The sequence below is a fragment of the Hoplias malabaricus genome, chromosome 1, assembly GCF_029633855.1.
Source record: "Hoplias malabaricus isolate fHopMal1 chromosome 1, fHopMal1.hap1, whole genome shotgun sequence".
Taxonomy (NCBI): domain Eukaryota; kingdom Metazoa; phylum Chordata; class Actinopteri; order Characiformes; family Erythrinidae; genus Hoplias; species Hoplias malabaricus.
Window position 1 is genome coordinate 63,619,116 of NC_089800.1, and position 23,763 is coordinate 63,642,878.

The following is a 23,763-nucleotide window of genomic DNA, read 5'->3' on the forward strand; positions in this document are numbered from 1 at the left end:
TGTCAGACCAGCCTAAAAGAGGCTTTTTCGCTTACTGACTAACTGAACATTATTACTCCAACAGCCATATTTCACATTTTCCACCAAATTTTCCACCAATGGGGAACCAGTTTGTAAACTAAATTTGGAACCATGGAACATAAACTGATTAATGAAAAATTAGTTTTTAGCTGGAACTAATGTAGAGTAGGTTCTTCTATTTATAACAAAACAGACAGACTTGTATAACTACACAGGATACTTAGACAAAGAAAGACCTAGACAGAGAGACTTGGACAGAATGACCAGGACAGAGAAACCTAGACAGAGAGCTAGAGAGACTAACCTGGACAAAGAGAGCTAAACAGAGATTTAGACAGGGAGAGCAATACAGAGAGAGCTTAAACAGAGACCTAGACATGGAGAGACAGATATAGAGAAATTTAAACTGAGTAAAGACACAGATTTAAGACGAGCACTACAAAGACTGACTTGACAGGAATGAGGAATATCCAACAACCAGGAAGCCACACAAAGGAACTTAAATGTACAACACAGACAAGGGACACCTGAGACAGATAACGAGGGGGCAGGATTACAAGAGAGACACAGATGGAGACACTGACGAGGAGGAGGAACTAAGGCGGGACTAGGGCGGAGACAACAACAACAAAGAGCCATGTGCTACGTGAGCACATGGTGGGGACAACAGACAGGACAGGGCCCGGGCGTGACACTCACAGAGAGAGGAGCACTGCTGAATTTGTCTTATTTCACTGAGTATGTGTCTTTGCCTGAAATATTGTAAAGGAAATTATAAAACAAAATGTTCTTGGTCTTCTTTGTTCTTTGGTGGTAGATCATCTAGTATTTATTTTTAAATAAAATGAACAAGTAAAACACTGATGCTATTGTGATCTATTATTAACAAAACTTTGTGCTCCTTTTTTCATTTCTGCATTTATTAGTCCTTCTCTTCATATTTTCTGTACAACACAATAATCACATAATAAAAACCACATGTAGACATTGATATGAAGCACAAAAGCTTCTCCCCCTCTCTCTCTCTGTAGGTTGGAACGTGCCCGGTCCATGTGTGTGCTGTTAATCTTTACAGGCCGAAGCTCTTAACAATAAAGCAGTTTTGTTTTGTTAAACTCAAGTCTTTTCATGATCTTGTATGCTCAACAATTAGTATGACAAAGCTAACGCCTAATCTGTCCAACAGTATGTGGTTTGTCTTTGCTCATCAGAGTGACAGGATTTACTCGTGGCAGTTAATTTCTTCAATTTTGCTGTATAATTACTGAAATTCATATGGTACAAAGCTAAGTGTTTATTCTGTCATTTTCATATCCATGAAACAGTATGAAACCTCAGTTAATTTTTTCCTGTTTATTGAACTACAATTCTGAAAACTTTTAATATTTTTATATTAAAAATTAATTAATACAGCTAAACTAAAATGTAACTTACTTTAAAATAAATAATGTGCCCAAACCAGAATTCAAAATGTTTGAAAACAAGTTGGACAAATAATACAAAACTTTTAACTTAAAGCTTATTTTACACCAGGCGATACACTGCTTAAATAAGTGTAGTCTTCTGCACCAGACACACACGTGAAGCGCAAATGTATTCCAAGGTAATTCAGTTTCAGTGGTTGAGAGTGCACTGGCATCATGAATAGGCTCTCTGCATCATGAGGCAGAGGGTTCATGTCTGTAGACAAACACTTTGAACAGCCACAGAGAAAGCACGGTGATCTTTAGACCTCAGCATAGAGCTTGAACTATGTGGTTATTGGATTGTGGTGGAATGGAGGCTAATAATGTCATAGATATAGTGTGGAGCCATGGGGAGATTTAAAAGGGAACAATAAAATGTAAATACATAATTTTGGCATTTAATTTTTCGTTTGAATTATTTAATAATTTCTTTGCTGTTTGCTTTTGTTTCTCTGCAGGAGGCCGTAGTATTTGGGCGATAACGCCAGAAGAAAGGGATAAACATGATCAGAAATTTGACACCCTCTCTCCAACACAGGGCTATGTGTCAGGTATGTTTTTCAGCAGTGTAATGTTCAATCAGTTAAAATTGGTTTAATCTAATTGCTGTTAATGTTTTTTTTCCCCTCTGTTTCTTCTTGCTCTCTTTTGGTGTCTCTCTCCAGGGGAACAAGCTCGGACGTTCTTCCTGCAGTCCGGCCTACCTTCATCTGTTTTGGCTGAAATTTGGTAAGTCCTGACAATCTGCAAATTTAAAAATGAAACAATAAACAATAATAGCACAATCACTCAAGAGACAAAGGTAAATTTTAGTTAATGACAAAACATGGTGAATCTGTAATACATTTAATTGTGTTAATTATATTATGATTTCACTAGCTAATAACACACAGCATGGTAACCAATTCTGAGTTAAAGATATTCAGAATCAAATATAGTATTGAATAATATTATTTTCTTTGTCTAATAAAAGCATAAGACTGTGTGTTCTCCCACACCTGAAACCTCTGTGTTATAAATTGTTTGCTTTGTACTTCTTAAAATGTGTCACTGACTATGTAGAATACTCTGAACTTTATGGCCAGTGTTTTACTGGTGGTTCTCATGGCTATTCTTGTGGAGATACTCCTGGTGGTTCTAGTGGGGATTTTCCTGGTGGTTCTCATGGTTCTATTATTGTTCAATACAGGGCTCTGGCAGATCTGAACAAAGATGGTAAAATGGATCGTTTGGAGTTCTCCATTGCCATGAAGCTGATAAAGATGAAGCTCCAGGGTCAGAATCTGCCGTCTGCTCTCCCGATCATTATGAAGCAGCCCCCTGTTCCTGCCCCTACAATGCCACTCGCTCCACTTGGTAAAATCTGTTAATCACTAATATTTATCTTAAACGATCAGTCTGAAAAGAACATTACTCTCCTGTTTAACCACGAGTTGAAGATAAAATAGATTGAAAATGTGATTTTTAAATTTCTCCCCTAAAATTAAAAAAAGGTTTTAAAAAGGGTTTTTCCTGCAGTAGGATCTTTTATGACAGGTTTCATATTTTAGTCGGATATCTAGAGGCCCTTGCTTTGAATTAACTCAGCACATCTGTTTTGAATGTGGAGTGCAATACTCATTTTCCCTGCTTGCTGTCTGTCTTACAATTTTTTCATTTAACTTTGTCTGTTATGGCTTACCTGTAAACATTTTTAAACACCAGTGATAGTCCTCATTTTTGTCCTATAAACATACCAGAATGAATGTTTAAGTTTGCAATCTCTGCTCTCTGGATGGGCAACCTCTGTCTACAAGATTTTTATTAAACCTGTTTTATTTGATAAAAATTTGTGATACACAGATGCTTGTATTGCATTTGTCATCAGATTACTGATGCAAGGATAGGCTGAAAATCAATTGCTCTATGGGATTTTAATAATTAGAACCTGAAAGATTTAACACAATTTATTTTTTTTCTCCAGGAATTGGATCCATGTCTAATTTAACCCTGATGCCCACTGTGCCTGTCTTGACCCCGATGAACTCAGCTCTGACCTCATTAACTCCAATGCAGGGCATGACTCCCATGATGGCCCCAGGAATGTCAATATCAATAATGCCAACCATCAGCTCTCCAGCTTTGCCCAATGGTCCTGTGGGCATTTTACAACCCACCCCTCTTCCTTTGGCCAATGGTAATCCTGCAAAACACTGTAACTGCTTTAAAACAGCAACATGTTCAAGGTTTATTTTTAATTTTTATTTGTTTTTCATTAAAACATTAGTCTGCGTAAAGACATGCAATATTACACTTGTTAAAGCTTATTATTCTGAATCTACACAAATGTAGGTTTATTCAATTTTACATTATTTAAAAGGCATGACAGTATATATTTTGTTGCTAAAGGCGCGTATGATTTTTTTTTTATATTAAAGCATTACAGTATTGGATTAGTAAAAACTGAAAGCCGGTTATAATGTGCATATTGAATTATATTTAGGAAACTTTAATTAAAAACAAGTTAAAAACTTAAGTTTCACACCAGATGTTCATGCAGTTCAAAGGAAGATGAGCTGTTTATTTTTACGTTTTTGTGTCTGCTTATTTTCTCACAATTCATCTCTGTTAATGTACAAAATATAAATGGCAAATTCAGTTTTTGTTAAATGAGATATCTTTCATGTTTGTGTCTATAGCTGTTCTCCAACAAAACAGTTCTTTTGTTCCATCTCCTCTGGGTTTCTCGTCACCTCTTCTGGATCAGGGCTCAAGCAGGTAAGGACTTGAAAACAATTTTGTCTTTATGTGGAAGAGATGATACAGTTAATTAGTTGCCTGTATATATAAATAGGGCTGGACAATAATTCAATATCAATATATATCACAATATAAAATGTTTCAATAAAAATGATATGATTTCTAAACACTTTCAAGTATACATTATTCAAGTATTCATTATACATTATTATTTTCAAGTATACATTATTTACAGCATATGTCACTGTAATTACGCTGTCATTACAGAGTGCTGCCCACTTCACTGCCCTCAATTTTAAAGTTAGTTAAAAAATATTAATATTGACAAAGCCAAGAGGTTTATGTTTGATGGTAATGTCATGTTTCTTGCTTGTTCTAGGCAGTTTTCTGTGGCTTTTATGTTGTTCATATCGATATCGGAATGATATCATATCAACTGAAATTAAGAAATATATCATGATATAAATTTTGGCCATATCACCCAGCCTTAGATATTAATATTTTTGGTGGTTTTATGGGGTTAAATGCTCTAATTATTCGTAATAGCAGCAGATAAAACATTCTAAATATATTTCAGAATTTATATTTGATTAATTTTAGATAAACAGCTCTCTTCTGGCTCTTATGATTCTTAAACTGAAATGAACAGCTTCAACAGAATATTTTACCTAGTCTTCCAACGATGATGTTTGTGTTCAGGTTCACTAACAGTGTGCAGTATGTTAACAGTTTAATTCAACAAAGTTTTAACTCTGACACAATGTTATTAGTTTCAAATTCCTTTGTGCATACTCGCAATAATGTTTCTACGTATTTGATGATGTCCATACACATTTGAATATATATTATTGTTTTTTTTTTTTGTTTTTTTTTTTACAAAGGCAAGGAGGTTAAATAAGAAAATTCTCACAAACACATTATCTTTTCTCCCAGTTCCAACTCCTCTTCCACCATGTCTTTAGTTGGCAACTCTCCTCTAGGACCCTCGGATTGGGCGGTTCCTCAGTCATCCCGCCTTAAATACAGACAGCAGTTCAACAGCCTGGATAAACAGATGGTTGGATATCTTTCAGGTGCATACAAAATAACTGAAAAATACATGTAAATTCTGTTTACAGTCATTTCCTTAACTGTAATAGTCCCCAAATTTTATAGATACCAAAACAGAACTTAATAAAATGCTTGACACCTTTTTCAGTCATCAGAGCCATATGGATTTAGGCCTGAGTGGGATACTTTGGAAGTTGGCTAATGTTTATAGGGTTTTCTAATGCCACCAGATACATTTGTATAAACCTGGAGGTGATTGTCATTTGACGAAGTACTTATTAAAAAAAATACTTAGTTTTAATTCTTGTGTATGTTAATTTTCTCTTATTAACAGTGCCATGGAAATGATTCTAAACCCTTACATTTCTGTGATTCTCTTTATATGACCAATATTATATAAAAGGAGTTGTAAGGGTTCTAAAAGAATGCTCTGAAAGCACTTCCCCATTCCATAGCTGCTGAATGAACTCACTGTGTAGCATTCTTCACATTAAAACATGTTTGGAAAACATACAGGTATTTTCAGTAAGGTCTGCATGCTTTATGATGGAGTTTAGACAAACATTTTGCAAGCTCATTGCTAGATGTTTCCAGCGAATATGATTAATTTATATTTATAGTAGCACTATGTCACACATTATAAATCATACATAACATGTAACATTTAAATGTTCTTTTGAGAACTAGGTCTAGCTTTGTCTGAGGAGCACAGTCAGTTTCAGTCAGACCAGTTTTGTTGGTACAACAAAAGCATCTGTCATTGTGTTCAGTGTTCTCCCTACCAAGATTTAGTTTAAGACAGGGTTGTAGTTCTAGTTTAAACAAAGCTGAGTTGAATGCAGGGTTAAAAGAATCTAAGAAATGTAAGGGTAATGTAAGACTCCTTTTATCTAAGCCGTTTAATTTCTGTTCAGTTAAACCCTGTCCAAGTATTAGTTAATGGAGGATTTAGGCAATGTTTCAATGCTGGAAATGTTGAAATTATGTTTGAAATTCATTCATTCATCCATTCATTTTCTGTAACTGCTTATCCAGTCAGGTAATAGTCAACTGGAAATTTGAAGGAAAACCTTATTTTGTGTTTGTCTTTTAGACTATTACATTTAGAAAATTTGAAACACCCATCAATGAAAACATTCCTGTAGATATATTTTAAATTTTATTTTACTTTGCAGGACCTCAAGTGAGAAATGCAATGGCTTCCACCTTACTAACTCAGAACCAGCTCGCAGCCATCTGGTGTGTGTCTCAGCTGTTTATGGTTTACATAAACCACAATATATAACTGATCTTGTGTTTTTATTTATATACCCGTCTTTCTCTTTGACGACTTTTGTGTTTCCTTTAGGAACCTGTCAGATGTAGATAAAGACGGTAAACTGAAGGCAGAGGAATTCATTCTGGCTATGCACCTGGTGGATGTGGCTAAACAAGGACAGTCCCTCCCTCTCTCTCTTCCTCTGGATCTTATCCCTCCATCACTCAGGTACTGTACAAATGGCCAAACAACTTCTAAGGTTTATTCATATGGACTTTTAATCAATATAGCAATGTTAAATTTTCATAAAGGTGATCGGTTTTGCAAAATAAAAATGAATGCTGAAAAATAATTAGGAAAAATAAATGAACCGAAGATGTCATGTACTGACACACAGTCAGCTACTTGCAACCATTCATTTAATATAGTCAGTATAAATGGATACTGTTGTGAACCCTCTAATTTTGTGAATTAGAGAGTCCATAACGTTGCTGTTCAATAAAAACTAATATATATATATATCCATTTTTGCTCTGCTTCACATTGTGTGATGCATGATATTTTGTGATACATGCAGTTTAACAAGTACTAATAAAGATCTATTCATATACCCTGTCTTGTAGGGGAAGAATGGGTGATCCCCTGAATGGAGCTGCCAGTCCTTTAGTCTATGCTGGGATGACAGAAGAGTTTACTGAGTCTGAGCCTCCACAGAAATTCAAGAACTGTATGACTGCACCACACCCAGTTTTTAATCATACAAACTGATTCACCACAAACACACTTTGGTCTTGCCTAACACTTGGCCCTTATTCTGTCTGCCTGTGACTCATATAAACAAATATAACAGCTATAACATATGTTAAATATATTACTCATTTGACTGATCAAGCTTATAGTTAGCCACAGGCCTGTAATGCATCTTTGCTGAAGGCTTCTGTACATTTAATTACATTACTGTAGTCTGCTTGTTAAAATCTATTTATTCATTCATTGTCTGCAACCTCTTTATCCTGTTTAGAGTCGTGATGTGTCTGGAACCCACCTGAAATCACTGGGTTCACGGCAGGAACTCACCCTTGACAGGGTGTAAAATCATAAAATTAAATGATAATCATAAACAAATAAATATACACAGATTAGCTATAACATTTAATGCAACCTCATAGTTCTTACACTTATTTTTTATTTTTTTAGCTCCACTTTCCATATATGTTCTTTTTGTATTTCTGTAATTACTGACTAGTCCATCTGTTGCCATGCATACATATATTTGCCCCTTATACTTTACACTTTAATGGTCAGTACCTCCACTAGACCAGGGATTATTCATGTGGTTTCTTCATGACACTGATGTGGTGATGAGAAATGTGTCTGTTGTACTGCTGGAGTTATTTTTAAAGAACCTCAGCATCATTGCTGGACTGCGAATACTCCTTCCACCCAGTCAATATTCAGCTAACCATGTCCATTGCCAGCATCCTGTGAGCACAGTTGAAGGACTAGAGCACAACTAACACAAATGTATAAACTACGTATGTATGCATGTCTTGTGTTTATGCTTTTCTGTTTTTGTTTGTTTTTGTGTCCTTTATTAAACAGTGACTTTTGAGGATAAGTTTAAGAAGAACCTGGAGTTTGGGAATGCTGAGCTGGAGAAACGGAGGCAGGTTTTACAGGAGCAGCAGCGAAGAGAAGAGGAGAGGCGAGCACAGAAAGCACGAGAGGAGCAGGAGAGGAGGGAAAGGGAGGCGAGAGAATTGGAACTGAGGAGGAAAAGAGAGGAAGAACAGAGACTGGAGAGACAGAGGGAAATAGAGAGACAGAGAGAGGAGGAAAGGCTTAAAGAACTAGAGAGGAAAGAGGTGAACACACATTAAAAACTGGGTTTGTGTTGGCTGCATAAAAACAAAAACAAAAACTGTTTGAAAAGACTGGCCTGAAATATATTGTTAAATATATTGTGTGAATTACAAAGATACATATTGTGTGAATTTTCCTTAGAAAATTTCCTTTATAAACCTAAGCAACATTACAGAAAATGCAATGGACGTTAATGTCAGTAGTAATGTCTTAAATGTTCTCCCAGGCAGCAAAGAAAGAGCTGGAACGCCAGCAGAAACTGGAGTGGGAGTGGAGGAAAAAACAAGAGCTTCAGACCCTGAAGAGTCAGGAACAGGAGGATATTCTCCGCCTCAAAGCCAAGAAGAGAAGTCTGGAGATGGAGCTTGAAGCTGTGGTAAACCCTTCAGACCAATGCTCTTTCATTACTCAACCTTCTTGAGGTTAGTTTATACTTCTGTGTTGACTCAACTCAGAGTCTACACAGTAGCCTGCGCAACTACACTACAACTACGCAACTACAGGGTTTACATCTATGTGTGACCTATGCATGGAGTAGATTCAACGCAGAAGCAGAAATTAGCCTTCAATCTTCTTTAGTATCTCAGTAAAAGATTAAAATGATAAAAATGGTGTAAATTGTTACATTAAGTTGCATGTTTAAACATTGGAATGTTTCATATACATTAAATCTCATTAACTTATTGTTTTTACTCTTTGTTTTTCTTAGGGAAACAAGCACAAACAGATATCTGATAAACTCAGGGATGCTCAGGCCAAAAAGAAGGTGCAGAAAACTGAACTGGATGAAATCAACCAGAAGAGAGATGGATGCATCATAGAAATCAGTTCATTACAGCAGCAGTTTGAGGTGTGGTCATGAAGTCTGGGTTTAGTTTTCCTAAATGATATCAAACTTAGATGATTTCTGTACCAGCGAGAATGTTTTCATTTTGCAGTGTGGACATTTCTCATTCATGTCAATAATTTCTGTAAAGAAGGGAAAGCATTAACCTTTGAAGAAACACGATTTTTTTAAAGTCGGCTCCGTACTTAACAAAAATCTGTATAACAGGCCAAAAATTGCTATTAATATATACTGTTTCCACTCTATCACAGTAGATGTTTTTTAAAGTATTACCATGTTTCTCTTGCAAAACAACCGTGAATATACATAAATACACATACACTGAAGACACATTGCTTATATATCTTTTAATTACTTCATTGGCTATAGTGGTGTTTGGGCTATCTTGTCAATGTCTTCTTGATGCACTGTGTTTGTGGGTTTGTGTTTCAGGAGTTTAAGAGGAAGTCGGCACAATTGATTCCAGAGCAGCAGAAACTGAGTGAAAGGCTTCGCAGCATGAATCTGAACAATAAATTAAGTAAGCCATGTTCAGAGGAGAGAGTAATTCTTAGTACTTGTGAAAAATTGAGTTGTTAGCTAGTGTTGGGTATATTGCAGATTTTTAATTAATTTTTTTTATGCTGGAAATAAAATTAGAAGGCAGGATACTGCATAAATTACCATTGAGCATGACAAAATCAGATGTTCTTAAAGTGGAATTCTACCAGTTTCTAAATTTCTTTATAATTCATTGTGTAAGATGAGCGATATGTGATGGAAGAGTTTTGAGTGTAGAGAAACATTTTCTTTACATTATTGATGATGGTAACTGTAGATTTTTATGTATAATGCTGGTTGTTTAGCATTATTGTTAGGAAGTGAATGTAAAGCTGAAAAATTGTTTTCTTGATGATCTCATATGACCTGTAGAGGTCTGTGCCACTATAAATAAAATATTTTTCAAGAATATATTGTAAAAAAACTAGGGCTGCACAGTATTTTATATTTTTTCAGCGTTGTCACTGCATTGTGCAGTGATAGTCAGATCACAGGGTATGCAATGTCAAGTAAGGCAAATTGAAATTATGCTAGTTATTTCTTGCATGATACAAAATGAAAATATGTACAATTGTCATTTTCCTGGACTAATCTATCCTAAGGGAAGCCAAATATATAATATTATTTGCTCTAATATTAGGGCTACTTAGTTTCAGCCTCCAAAATCAAATCATAATGGCAGTCACAGCATTAAAATGAAAGAAATTGTGGTTTACACTCAAAAATAGAGTAAACCATTTTACAGCCTTTTACTTTATCCTTTGTACTTTTTACTACACATTCCCCTATGAAACACACTGAATTATTTTCTTATGATGAAAAGTATTTATTAAAATTTTTTCAGAGTTACTTTTCTCCAGTATCGTGTAGCTCTATCAGTTTGTTCATTTCCTGACAGCATAATTTTGCAATTAAAAAAAAACTTTGAATTTCCTTTTTAATAGAATGAGAACAAAGCTTTGATTTTGTAACACGATTTTTATTCTTCTAGATTCAGCAGTGCCCACATTGCAGAAAAATGTTTCAGAGAAAGATTCAAACTGTCGAAAACTGAAAGAACAGCTTGATTTTCTCGAGAAGGAGACGGCAGCCAAGCTGTCTGATATGGACAGATATAAGAAGGACATACAGGTGAACAACATGAACATGCTACTGAAGTTTAAACATGTTACTGTAAAGCAAACCAAGTTAGGGAGCATTTTAGACTTAAGTACGAGTAATGCATATACTGTTAACCAATTGAATACTTGACCACATCAATTACCTCTACTGCTACACAGTAGATGTGGTGTTAAATGAAGTAGAGGTTTTGAGGACATTCCCAATAGTTTTGATCTTGGTTTTTTTTTTTTTAAGGCATATGTGCTAATACTAATGACCTGCTTTGCTTCTGTCCTTGTGTCTTTATAACTAGCTGTAGAGCTTGTCTGTCTGTCTGTCTGTCTGTCTGTCAGTCTGTCTGTCTACCTCTCTGTTTCTCCCTGGCTTTCGCTGCAGTTTGAGGAAATGGATGACAGTTTGCTAAAGGGCCTGCTCTTTTTACTGAGCAGTCTTCATAAACTCTTCTTCCTCCTGAAGGTTATCTACCTCTCTCTTTCCCTCTCTTTCTTTTCATGCTGTGGTGCTCTCACTTCATTTCCACTTATTCACTTCATAAATGTGTCTCTTTGGTTCTACTGAACTCTTCCTGAATTCAGGGTTTGGTGGGGAATCTGTCTGCAGGTTTTTAAATGGGGTGTACAAAAATAATACAGTGGTATGTTTTTACACAGTTTTGGACTTATACACTTATTCTGTAACATGAAGTGTTCATGGTAAATAGTTTTTTTTTTATGAATGTAATAAAGGGTTTTTTTGTATCACATTGTGATATTGTTTTCTCTAATGTGTGTAACAGTTTGCAGAGAAATATAAAGCAGTGTGTTTTTATCTTTAAAGGAACTCAGAGAGGTTCAAAGGAAACAACAGGCTGCTTTGGAAAAACTGCGTCATATTAAAGAAGATAAACTTCAAGAGCTCCAGAGACGCAAACAGGAGGAAATAGAAAAGAAGAAGAGGGAGGAGGAAGAGCAAAGGTGACCAACCAGCAAAAATTATATCCACACACACACACACACACACACACACCTGCATCTCATATGCACATCTCAGACACCTTTCTCACACGCCAGTCTGCGTCAATCCTATTATTTCCTTACACACACATAAACACACACTCTTATGCATTTATAATAAACCTGTATGTTGATCTGTATAGTGTTCTGTTTGTGACAATTTGGATTTTGATAACTTTGTATTCAAGACGCATCAAGCAGGAGAAAGAGCGACAGTGGCAGGAGAAACTGAAACGAGATGAGGAGGAGAGACAGAAAAAGCTACAGGAGGAACGAGAGAAAAAACTTCGCGAAGAGGAGGAGCGAGAGAGACAGGCTCGTCTACAGGCAGCTAAAGAACAAGCAGAGAGAGAACGATGGGCACATGAAGAGGAGGAGAGGAGGAAGAGAGAGGAAGAAGGAAGGAGAAAGCGGGAGGAGGAGGAAAGGAGATGGCGGCAGGAGGAGGAGAGGAGGGAGCTGGAGAGGAGGAGGATTGAAGAAGAGGACCGCAAGATGCGTGAAGAAGAGAGAAGGAAAATAGAGGAAGAGAAGAGGCAGCTGGAGGAGGAGCGAAGGAAGCTTGAGGAAGAGAGGCAGCGACAAGAGGAGGAGAAGAGGGAAAACGAGAGGAGGAGACTGGAAGAAGAGAAAATACGTGAAGAACGCAGGAAAGCAGAAGAGGCAAAAAGGGAGGAGGAAAGGAGGAGGCAGAGAGCACAAGAAGCAGCCATCCGGGATGCAGACGAACGAAAGAGGAAAGAGGATGAGCGGAAGAAGCAGGAGGAGGAAGAAAGGAAGAGACGAGAAGAAGAGAAAAGGAAACAAGATGAAGAGAGGAAAAGGAAACAGCAGGAGGAAGAAGCTGTAGCCGCAGTAAGGCTGAAGGAAGAACAGCAGAATAAACAGAATAATAATAAATTGAATAATTCTAAATCTGACATTGTGGCCGCTCTGCTTCAAGGACTGAAAGAGAGGAAAGGTATGTTTTTTTTAAATATCTAAAATGTAGATTTCTACAATGAATTTTAGTTATGGGCAGTGTGGTTTACTGGTGCCATATTAAGGCAATAAGCCATGAGAGGCCATGTTACTGCGGTTTTATCATGGGGAAGGGTGTTTTTGGCATTATGCAAAGCATAAAAAAAGCATTACTGTGGCATAGCCATTTCATGAAACAAAATCTGTTCATGGGTATTCAAGGTTTTCAAGTTAATTAGAAAAGCATAGATTTTTGTCCTCTCTCTAAACGAGAAATTGCAGGAAGTAGAAATGGCTTAACTGAGTGGTGTGTAACAGTATTTTTGTCCTGATATCATGCTGTTCAGGGAGAACTGAATAAAACACACTGCATTAATATGGCACTCTGATGGTGTGAGTTGGCCACAGTGTGCATATGTCATGTATTTTACAATGGTTTTGAATGTGGCTTAGCCAGTCAGATTTTAGGACCAGGATTATCCATTTTATAAAAATCAATTGATAACACAGACACAAACTTAGTTGTGCATGCAGCTTTATTTTTATTTTCTTTTACATATACTACCAAATCAACTATTCTGCTCTCTTTTTGCGGTTGTTGAAATCACGTTTAATTAATTTTTTTAAGCAAAGAATATGTTTTCTCAGCTCATAATTTTTTTTTTTAGTTTGAATCATCCACCTTCTCACATGGAAAAATACTCACCCATGTGCTTTGTAATATCAAAACATCAAACGTCGTACTTTTACTAGTATTTTCTTGCAACTTAGCTTTACCATGACTGAGTTATTGTGTTTTTATATCTGTGCTTATAATTTTAGGAACTCAGCTGCCTATTCCCAGGAAATCAGCAGCTCTGACCAGATTTAAAGCCCTCTACCCCTTTGCTGCTAGGAATGAGGATGAACTCTCATTTGAGACAGGAGATGTAATTGAGGTATGCTTTTATTAGTTTCTTTGGCAGAGTTCAGTGCTTGGCACTGAACATGTATCTTGTTAAAAACAATTTGGTTTGAAGATCCAAAATAAGGGATGTTCTTTTCACCATAAACTTTTCTGTATGTTTCTGTAGGTAGATGAGACTATTGAAAGAGAGGCAGGTTGGCTTTATGGCAGTTTTCAAGGAAAAGTTGGATGGTTTCCAGAGAGTTATGTGGAAAAACATTCAAAGCCTGAACCCCCTTCTAAAGCGCTTAAGCCTCAAGCCTCCATCTCCATCTCCAGGTGCACTCTGCTGTTTCCTTAGTAATAACATGAATATTTTACAAGGGTTGTCATGATTTAAAATCAGTCACTCAGTTATTGTTTAATATGTTTTAAAAATAGTTGCAAGATCTTGAGGATTTTTCAGTATAATTTGTATTTGGTTTTAAAGACGAACAGAGTAGAACTCAGGGTATCTAATGTATTTGGTTCCAAACTGCATGTAAATTAAGTAAAATTAAAAATTTTCTCTTTAAGAATTAAGTGTGCAAGTGTCAGGTTTAATTCTGTTGAGACTGAACATCTTATCAAGAAGCTAAATGGTTCCCAAATTAATCATAAAAACAATCATTACAATACTAATTTAATCAACAGAAGTGTAACCCGACTTTCCTGAGATAAAAGATGTAATGTTGTAAAAACCTGTTTGTTGTTTTATTTACACAAAGTGAGCCCTCGGTTCCAAATGCATCTGGACAGAATTCCGCCTTCACTCCAACTCATGCTCCAAACTCTTCCTCAGAACCCAGCCAGGTGAGTCCTCCAGGAACAGGTGTTTGTGAATATTTATAGTAGGGCTATCTATCAGACCAGTATTTAGGTTTTATAATTTTATCATTATCTAGGGAAATACAGCTATAAAAGCACCAGTAACATAACTTAAAATGCTGTATGAGACAACACCATTCAGTATGTGATGCTCTTTTGAATGAAAAATAGAATATGCTTGAGGATGCAAGGGGCATCACAAACCTAATACATATTTCTGTGTTTCCACTATATGCTTCCATTTTAAAGGGATTTAGTACACAACATCACTTTTTGGATGCATTAGCATATACTGTCTTATGTATGTAACAGATTTACAGATCCCACCTCCCAGTCTGTATCCACATTTGTGATAGTACAAAGACAAGGTTGAACAAAGCAAAAGAAACACAATGAGCACAGACACACAAAGGGTGTAGTGATAAATAGGAAGAAATGAGATGAGTAAATTGTATCCTCCTTGCACTTAACTGCTTGGCTCTTTGTGCTTGAAAGGGAACAGAGGCTCTTTCTCAATAAGGTCTGAAACTCGTTGTTCTAAATAAGGCTAGTAACACAGAGTGCGAAAAGTGCTGTGATGTTTGATCACTGTAGTATTTTGACCAAAGCATGGCACAGACGTTTTATTAAGACCCCAGAGAACTATGTAAAACTTGGAAAAATGAGTATATATATATCCCATTTTAAGAGATTGCTAAGTGTGATGGATCCATATTAGGTGAAAAATATTAAAACCTGGAATTAATCAAAATGACAGAACCCTGCTCTCTAAAAATCAGCCGGATATCTTCAAGACAAGTATAAAACTGTGGGGAATGCTTGAAAGCTTCTCACATTAGAACATGCATGCTTGTCAGTTTTTTAAAATGCACATATTCCGTATGACCATAGTTACCTGTATTACATGCTGTGGTGTATGAGAGACACTAAACCGACTAGCATGTAGTACTACATGTTTAAATTAAAACGGGATACAATCCAATGTACAGTAAGTTTAAGCAATGACAACAGGCAAACATCCAAACTCCAAATGTCAGAGGTAAAGCTGACTGCAATCAAATCTAAAAGGCAGTCTGGTGGTCATAAAATTTATTTTAACGCTTTGTTACACAAGTGTCTGAAAAGTTGTTTTGAGGCTTTAAAGCCTCCAGAAGGCAGCTAAACCCACATTTGCAACTACAGTGAATGCGTTGAGTAATCCAACGCAATGTATTCAAATGTCTTCTCATATTTTTCATGCCTTGTCACAGGTTAGAGGAACTACTCTTTCCATTTAAGCATACTGCTTCAGTGCAGCGTTTATATAAGTGGCTTGTGTTAGTTCACCATATTGCTTTGCTTGTTTTCTTTTCAGATGCTTCATCATGATATTTGTGTTTAAAGCAGCCCTGCTTTTGTTGCTGCCAGCGTCAAATTTTGAAATTGCAGTTGGTACTGGTGGCTGTTTTGCTGTTATGAAATAGTTGCATGTAATCATTTCTCACGCAAGTTATGGATATGTGCTTTTGTGACAGTATTGTAAATAACGTACTGCAGGGTAAAATAAGGCTAACAAGGATATGACACTTGATTTAGGGTATAAAATAGCCAACAGCTGATTCGTTAATTATGCTCTGCTCAGCATTCGTACTTATGGATGGTCTTGGTGTATCCCTAAATGTAATGTAAATAATGTTCAAAAATGTCATATCTGAAACTGATGTGGCTCCTCTGCTTCATATTCATCTTCTGTTTGAACATGTCTGTGGTATTAGGAAAGTACTTTTTAATAAATATTTTTGAAATGTGTTTATTTCAGAATGACCCGTTCAACATAACAGTTATCTGAATCTTAATCATCTTAAAATTGGTATCTGCAAATTTGTCCATTGTTCTTTGTTTCACTAATATTTATTCTGTTACAGGTTGTGGGAAATCTTCAGGTTCAGGCCTTGTGTTCATGGACAGCAAAAACAGAAAACCATCTAAACTTCTCCAAGGATGATATTATCACTGTTCTAGAGCAGCAGGAGAACTGGTGGTTTGGAGAACTGAATGGAGCCAAGGGATGGTTCCCCAAAACCTATGTCACTGTTCTGAGCAGCGAAACAACAGCAGAGTAAGTGTTCACGAAATAAAGCCTATGCAATTTTTGATGTAGTGGAACTTTCACATCAAGTCTGATGCATTTTTGTCACAAAACTGAAATTGCGGTAGGAAGAAGAAGAAATTGATTAATTGAGTAGGAGCGATAATAAATGTATCATTTTGCTTTAAGCACTGCAACTTAACGATTTACACACAACACTCTACAGAACTACAGAACAACACTGGGATTGCTGCTATGAACAAGACGAGCTGTTCAGCCGCCAGCTTCCTGCTCATTTGTTTGATCTGCAAACATGAGAATCTGACTTTAACACATTTGTAAATGCAGAAAGTAGCTTGGGTTCTAATTCAAAATATGTTGCAGTGTTGCTCAGTCATTTTCGGACTCTGCAAGGATGACAGTTTTAATATACATGTGGGGTTTTTTTCTGTGTGAAAAGGTCTTTCATGCAGTGTCTTACACTTTTACTATAAACAAAAATCATGCAGTTGAAGTGTAAGACATGGGGATATTTTATATGTGCCTTTACAGCATAAACAGCATTTTTTTAAACAAAGTATACTTACTTAGTTGATACTTGTGAAACTAAGTAGTAGATACATGAAATAAACCCACAGATTTTAGCATTGCATTTTTGACTTTTTTTGTTTTTGTTTTTTAACTTATCAAAAAAGTAATTTCATTAGTTCTCTGCTTTCTCTTCCCTGTGTAGTTCAACTGATGGGCTTGACTCAGCTGATGTCTCGTTACTTGAGGGTGAGGAACAGATACATGCATACATATGCATACAAAAGTGAACAGCTTGAAGTATGGGATAAAGTGCTCACTATTAATAAATTCTTTAAAAAAAAGAAAAAAAAGTAACAGTGAGTTCAGCTCTGATCTCACTTATGTAGACTTGTATGTTTATTGGACTTTTAAAAGGAAATCACACAATTATGATGAACCACAGGCCTCCAGATGCGCTTCTGAATTCCGCTGCATCTTTGTTGTCCTTAATGTGAGGATAAAGCCTTTTCCAATCTTTTAGAGAAATCAGTTTGTCTTCAGTTCTCCTCTAATCCTCTTGTGTGTTTACAGAGCTCAGAAAATAATCTGTGGTGTCTGCATTCTCCTTGAGGCAGTCCATAAACTTAACTCCTTCTCACTCCTGCCAAGAAGTTTGTGTTTGTAATGTTGTTATATCTCTGTCTCTGAAAGTACATAACCATAGTTGTGGCTTTCTTCGTTTCTTTAGAATACGTTGCTCTGTATACGTATGAAAGCCCTGAACCCGGAGATTTGACCTTCTCACAGGGGGACACTATCCTGGTGACTCAGAAAGAAGGAGAGTGGTGGAGAGGAAGCATTGGAAACCGCTCTGGACTCTTTCCCGCTAACTATGTTAAATCCAAGGAAGCAGAGGTCATTGGTTATGCATGTTTTTAAAAATAGTTTCATGTTGTATTATTTTTCTCTATTAACACTGTATGTGTTGTTTTTAGACTGGTCTCAAGCCTGGTTTGCCTGGAAAGAAACCAGGTAAAGTCTGAATTGATTATTACACTTTAATTATATTAGAAATATTTAGGTTTATTGATCAGGTAAAAAAAGAGGGTTTGGTCCTGTATATCAGCTTCATGATCTTTGTTTAATCGACAATATATTTATTTTTCTGTTTTGTAGAAATAGCTCAAGTGACAAATCCATACACTTCTTCAGAAGCTGAGCAATTAAACTTGGCTCCTGGGCAGTTGATCTTGATTCTGAACAAGAACACGTCCGGCTGGTGGTTGGGGGAACTACAGGTCAGTCTTCTGGTAACAGGTCTCAAGGCTTCTGAAAGTTTGCATATTAAATTGTTCATATTTCCCTTTTACTGATATTCGTTTTTTAAAACTTTGCGCCAATGCCCCAGGCACGAGGGAAGAAGAGGCAGAAAGGCTGGTTTCCTGCATCTCATGTGAAAATGCTTGGCTCTAACAGCGGAAAGTCCACCCCTGCAGCTGTTCCAGGTAAAATAGAGCAATTTCTCTCTCTCTCTCTCTCTCTCTCTCTCTCTCTCTCTCTCTCTCTCTCTCTCTTCTGTCTGTCTGTCTGTCTGTCTTTGGCAGGTTCTCCACACTTCACCTCTCTCTCTCTCTCTCTCTCTCTCTCTCTCTCTCTCTCTCTCTCTCTCTCTCTCTCTCTCTCTCTGTCTTTCTCTTTCTCAGTCTGTCAGGTTATTGCCATCTATGACTACACCGCAGCCAATGAGGACGAACTCAGTTTTACCAAAGCACAGCTTATCAACGTTCTGGACAAGAGTGACCCTGACTGGTGGAAAGGAGAAATTAACGGTGTTGTGGGGCTGATCCCCACTAACTACATCACCTTGACAACCTCAGATTCTGACCCTAGTCAGCAGTGTAAGTAAAGGCCCATTGCTGGCTGGTTTATTTACAGATTTAATGAGGTGCAGTAATCGAACACATTGCTTAGTTCTGCTTGGCACCAGTTACAGACAATTTACTTATTAATTTAATGTATAAATACTGTATGGTGCCTTAAATTTTTGTTGATTACCATTTTATTTTACTTCAGACAACTATAGCACAGTACATTGTTATGCTTACAGTGGCACAGACAAAAGATTAAGTATTCTATGTAACATTTAGTAGTATTTATAATGGAGTATTTAAAATTGAGCACTTAAGCATCATAAGAAATGGTACTTTTAGTTTGTATTTTAGTTTAATAGCAATGTTCTTACATGCATTTAAGATCTCTGTAATTAATTATATCTAAACAATTTAATTTTCACTTCCACAATATCCATAATTAATTTGAAGGTTGATATTTATCCTTTTTATTCTTCTGGTGCTTTGGTTCTCTTTGAGTTTTCTTCTCTGTTTTTTTTCCCCTCTGTAGGGTGGTGGTAGACTTTTCCCCCCTTTCTTCATCTTATAGACACTCTTTAAAGTTCACCCTCCATCACAGGGGAGGAGACCCTACTTACAATGAAATCATCTACATTCACAGATTTGCTAACTCTCACCCACAAAACATTCTGCTGTAACCCCCCCACCACCTCCTAATTCACACTGTAGATACTTTTGCCCTTCTGCTGCTCCTGGTTTTTAATTGACTGTTTTAAGGGATCACAGCATCACAATAAGCATGACTTTGGCAGCATTATTTAAAGGTGCAATATCTGACATTCTGCTAGTAGAGCATTTCAGACCAAAACAAATGCTTCTCCTCATCCTCCCTCATCGAGCCAAAGAGCATGACCAAGCTCATAATATTCACCTCAAATCATGCCTACTCCAGCCAGTCATTCATCAAAACACACAGGAAATGTTGTTTAGACATCAAGTTACTCACCTATTGGGGAAAAGAAACACACATGCGGAAACATCTACTTTATCTGGACTGAGAATAAAAAATTTGGTCAGTGTTTGTGAAAACACAGTAGTAGTGTAAATGACAGAGGTGGACATTACCAGATGATTTCCCAAAACAATTCCCAATATTTTTACAAACATGTAAAAGTCTTTAATGTAATTGTTAATTCATTACCATAACCATACCATGCCTTAAGTGAAATCCGTGGACTGTGAACAATCATGGGATATATAACTTTTTAGCGGTTATGCAGTTTTTTAATGTTGAGAGTTTTACACATAAAGAAGAGCATAACACATACATAAGTATAACACACCTCCAGTTTCACACCTCAGTTATCTTGCTTTTATGTTGTGTTACTAAAATATAGTATAATAAGTAAAACTAAATAAAATTTGAATAAAATGCAGAATTAAGTAAAGCAAGCTAGTGTAAAATAAAGTAGAATGAGACACAGCAAGCAATTAAACTTTTATCATATAAAACATTATGAAAACATATGAAAGCTAAATTAAACAAATTTGAGTTACTTTTCCTTTCTTAATCTATGCGTTTTGAATTGATGTGTGAGCACCAATTCTTGGTCTGTCTGCAGTGTTTTTTGTGTGTAAGCATGGGTCAAACCTTGCCTAAATGAACACTCATTTTTATGCCTAGTATTTCTTTCACAGTGTCTTCGTGAGATGATGTGCTAACACACATTTCAGACCAGTTTTGTGCGTATGCATCATTTATAAATGAGGCCCCTGGTCTGGACTTGAAGGTGTGAATGCGCTCTTTGTGTTCTCTATGTTGGAAAAGCCAGTCCAATGTTGATTCTTGTCATGTTTTGACATGTCGTTGACAGAGGCGCTTTTAGCTAAAGTGGAAGAATATTAGGATAATCATTTTACTTGAATGTTTCGTACTGCACTCTGCCATCTTACTAAACAAAATGTTGGGAGGGCCAAAGTTTCTACAGGGCAGGGCTGACATGCACGCTCGGCTGGCCTAGCTAGGAACATAGAGCAGAAAACAACACACACAGGTTGTGTGACTTCATTTTCTACTTAGGATGCATTTACTTTATATATAAATTAGATGTTTTGTTGCTATATGAATGTTAAAATGTCAGATATATCACCTTTTAAGACAGATTTGAAAATTAAAACTTTCCATTAACCTCCCTTACAAGATGTAGCAAAATGTTAAAATTCCTTACAGTGTGATTACGGTGATGAGGTCTGTTTACATACAGTAGGTTTCAGTGACTTTAGCATGAGACGAGAAATTATGAAGGTGGTCAGTCTTTCTGTTTGTTTGTCTCGTTTTTTTTTCTCCACTGTTAATCATCCTGAAACAGATTTAGCCTTCTTTTGGTGTTCATGGTCTAATGAACATGTTTAACCTGCTCTCTGCTTCATTTTTTGGCCTGGAATTTTCAGTGCTACATTAATAAAGTCTGTTGTGAGTGTAACCTAATAAATATGACTGGTATTTTGATGCAGCGGTTCCCTGCTTAAACAATAGTTACTGTTTCGGTTTGGGAAATACACTAAGGAACTCTTTGGTGCTTTTAAGTGTTATATAAATATAGATGTAAAGTTGATTTTGGGTGGCTGTGCACTTATTTGCAGTTGGATTACAAATAGGTTTAGTAATTTCAATGTTTTTTGAACTAAGAGAAAGTTATAATTCAGACTTAACCCTAAATGCTGCTATCACAATCATTTTATCTTTGTCTTGTTGTTACCAATATACTGAATTTTCTTTTTGTTTCATAGTCATCTTTGTAAAAACAGATGCCATTATCTTCAGTGAAACTATGCAAACATTTGTGGTGTGGTAGCAGTATAACCTTAAACTAAATATTTGGGATGTTGTAGACAATGAAAAATCTTGTAATATCAAATATATATATTTGATTTAATCTGGACATTAAAAGTCATTTGAAAAACAACCCATTTCGTTTCTGTTGTCCCTTTTAAATTTTGTGATTATTTAAATTAGTCCAGGTTTTTTATATTTTTTAATATTAGTCATAATTTCAGTGGAAACAGGTGTCTTTGTCTACAGCACAAATAAACAATTTTTATGGTAGTGAAATAACAGTAACGACTCTTGTCTGTTTAATAAAGAATATTTAAAATCTATGAAAACTATTGTAAAACAACATCTCTGACTACAGGCAATATGTTTATAACATTTTAAATAATAAATGTTAGAAGATTTTAGAGACATTAAATGGTTTGGATGTCTGGTTCCACTGAACAGTTCTGTGGAATAGGAACATTGCACAACAAAACATTTTAAGTTACTTTATTTATACCTTACTTAAAAATGTCAGTGGAATTGTTACTCAAGGTGATATTATAAGCCATAGTAAACTTATACATTCTTAGATAAACAACATAAAAGACAAGAATTAGATATTGAGGAAATAATGTTGTTCTGTTTTTAAGTCACGAAAATGGCAGCTGTGCTCAGATGTGTCACTGACACAATGCATTAATAAATGTTTTTATGATTAATTTTAGAGTCTTATTAAGTACTACTTTATTTTGTCGCTCTTCCTCTGTGCTGAAGGGGACATTAAGCGTGTGGTTTCTCACAATCTGTCAAGACCTGTGCAGCCTTTCACCCACTGTCCCATAAAATGTTTTTAGTGAAAACAGATTTCTCTTTTGAGTGAGATATGAGCTCTTTGTGCTGTAGTTGGAGAAAAGGCAAAGTTTACTAAGCGCTGTGTGAGAAATGAGTGTTCGCTCCAGTGGTAAACTGCTCTTTTTAAGACTGTGGAATGATGATGATGATGATGATGAGGATGAAGGCAACTCTAAAGAGTCTCAGGGGCTTCGGGACCATCAGAGTGGGGGGGTCTCGACAGGTAAGGCACAATGTAAGAGTTTTTGAGTGCCCTTCATTAACTCTGAGTTGAACTGCTTGCTTGCTTGCTTTTTTGAGAGTTTTTTTTTCCTCTAAGGATTTCTGTAGAGATATGTGAAGGTGTAAATGAGTCTACAGTGTGGGTTTTTATTTCATTTGTTTATTTTTTTATTGTTATTGTTTTTTTTTTGTATTCTGGTGTGGGGAGGTGTTTTTTTTTTTTTTTATTTATTTAATTATTTTGTCCTCAGGACTGAGTTAGAGATCATTTTGTTGCTGAATGTCTTTGTAGGGTGCGCTGACCTGACCAGTCTGGACTCCATGAGTGCACAGGAGAAGAAGAGACAGGGCTACATCCATGAGCTCATTGAGACAGAGGAGAAATACTTGGAGGACCTTCAGCTGGTTCTGGAGGTACAGCATGTTATATTGATCTGATATTAATGGCAGAAAATTAGTATGTTAACTTCAAACAATACAAAGCCTATAAAATAAATACTTTGAGCTTTTTCTTAATGTTCTGAAACGAATTTCACAATTAAACCTTAAGTATCAGCTGATCCATTGACCTGATATTTATATCTTCATTTACGGTCCACCACCCAAGTAATATCTGGTCAGTGGTGATTGTTCCATTTCATATGTGAAGTCTGTGGGTGGGGACAGCAACATAGGAATTGGTCTATAACTATAACCTGCAAAGTAGAATGACCACCTGCTACTTTTACCTTGTTCTTCAATGATCAGGAGCCTCACAGGACAACCGCAGAGCAGGTATGAGTTGATGGTGGTGGATCAATCTCGGTGCTGCAGTGACACTGACGTAGGGGTG

The 23,763-nt window shown here is 36.3% G+C and overlaps 1 protein-coding gene across 2 annotated transcripts in view; it reads left to right on the plus strand.

The window, feature by feature from the left end:
• itsn2b (intersectin 2b) overlaps positions 1–23,763 on the plus strand; it is a 36,725-nt gene that overhangs the window by 5,923 nt on the left and 7,039 nt on the right. For both annotated transcript variants that reach the window (XM_066670531.1, XM_066670523.1), the window contains exons 3-29: positions 1,946–2,038; positions 2,153–2,216; positions 2,677–2,843; positions 3,451–3,663; positions 4,166–4,244; positions 5,160–5,299; positions 6,452–6,515; positions 6,625–6,762; positions 7,158–7,261; positions 8,137–8,399; positions 8,624–8,773; positions 9,107–9,247; positions 9,677–9,764; positions 10,776–10,915; positions 11,723–11,859; positions 12,087–12,859; positions 13,681–13,796; positions 13,932–14,083; positions 14,512–14,596; positions 16,516–16,709; positions 17,413–17,456; positions 17,938–18,104; positions 18,185–18,221; positions 18,366–18,487; positions 18,598–18,694; positions 18,893–19,087; positions 23,224–23,345. In XM_066670531.1, the coding sequence (XP_066526628.1) occupies positions 1,946–2,038; positions 2,153–2,216; positions 2,677–2,843; positions 3,451–3,663; positions 4,166–4,244; positions 5,160–5,299; positions 6,452–6,515; positions 6,625–6,762; positions 7,158–7,261; positions 8,137–8,399; positions 8,624–8,773; positions 9,107–9,247; positions 9,677–9,764; positions 10,776–10,915; positions 11,723–11,859; positions 12,087–12,859; positions 13,681–13,796; positions 13,932–14,083; positions 14,512–14,596; positions 16,516–16,709; positions 17,413–17,456; positions 17,938–18,104; positions 18,185–18,221; positions 18,366–18,487; positions 18,598–18,694; positions 18,893–19,087; positions 23,224–23,345 (4,085 nt within the window). The remainder of the gene's footprint in view (positions 1–1,945; positions 2,039–2,152; positions 2,217–2,676; positions 2,844–3,450; positions 3,664–4,165; positions 4,245–5,159; positions 5,300–6,451; positions 6,516–6,624; positions 6,763–7,157; positions 7,262–8,136; positions 8,400–8,623; positions 8,774–9,106; positions 9,248–9,676; positions 9,765–10,775; positions 10,916–11,722; positions 11,860–12,086; positions 12,860–13,680; positions 13,797–13,931; positions 14,084–14,511; positions 14,597–16,515; positions 16,710–17,412; positions 17,457–17,937; positions 18,105–18,184; positions 18,222–18,365; positions 18,488–18,597; positions 18,695–18,892; positions 19,088–23,223; positions 23,346–23,763) is intronic.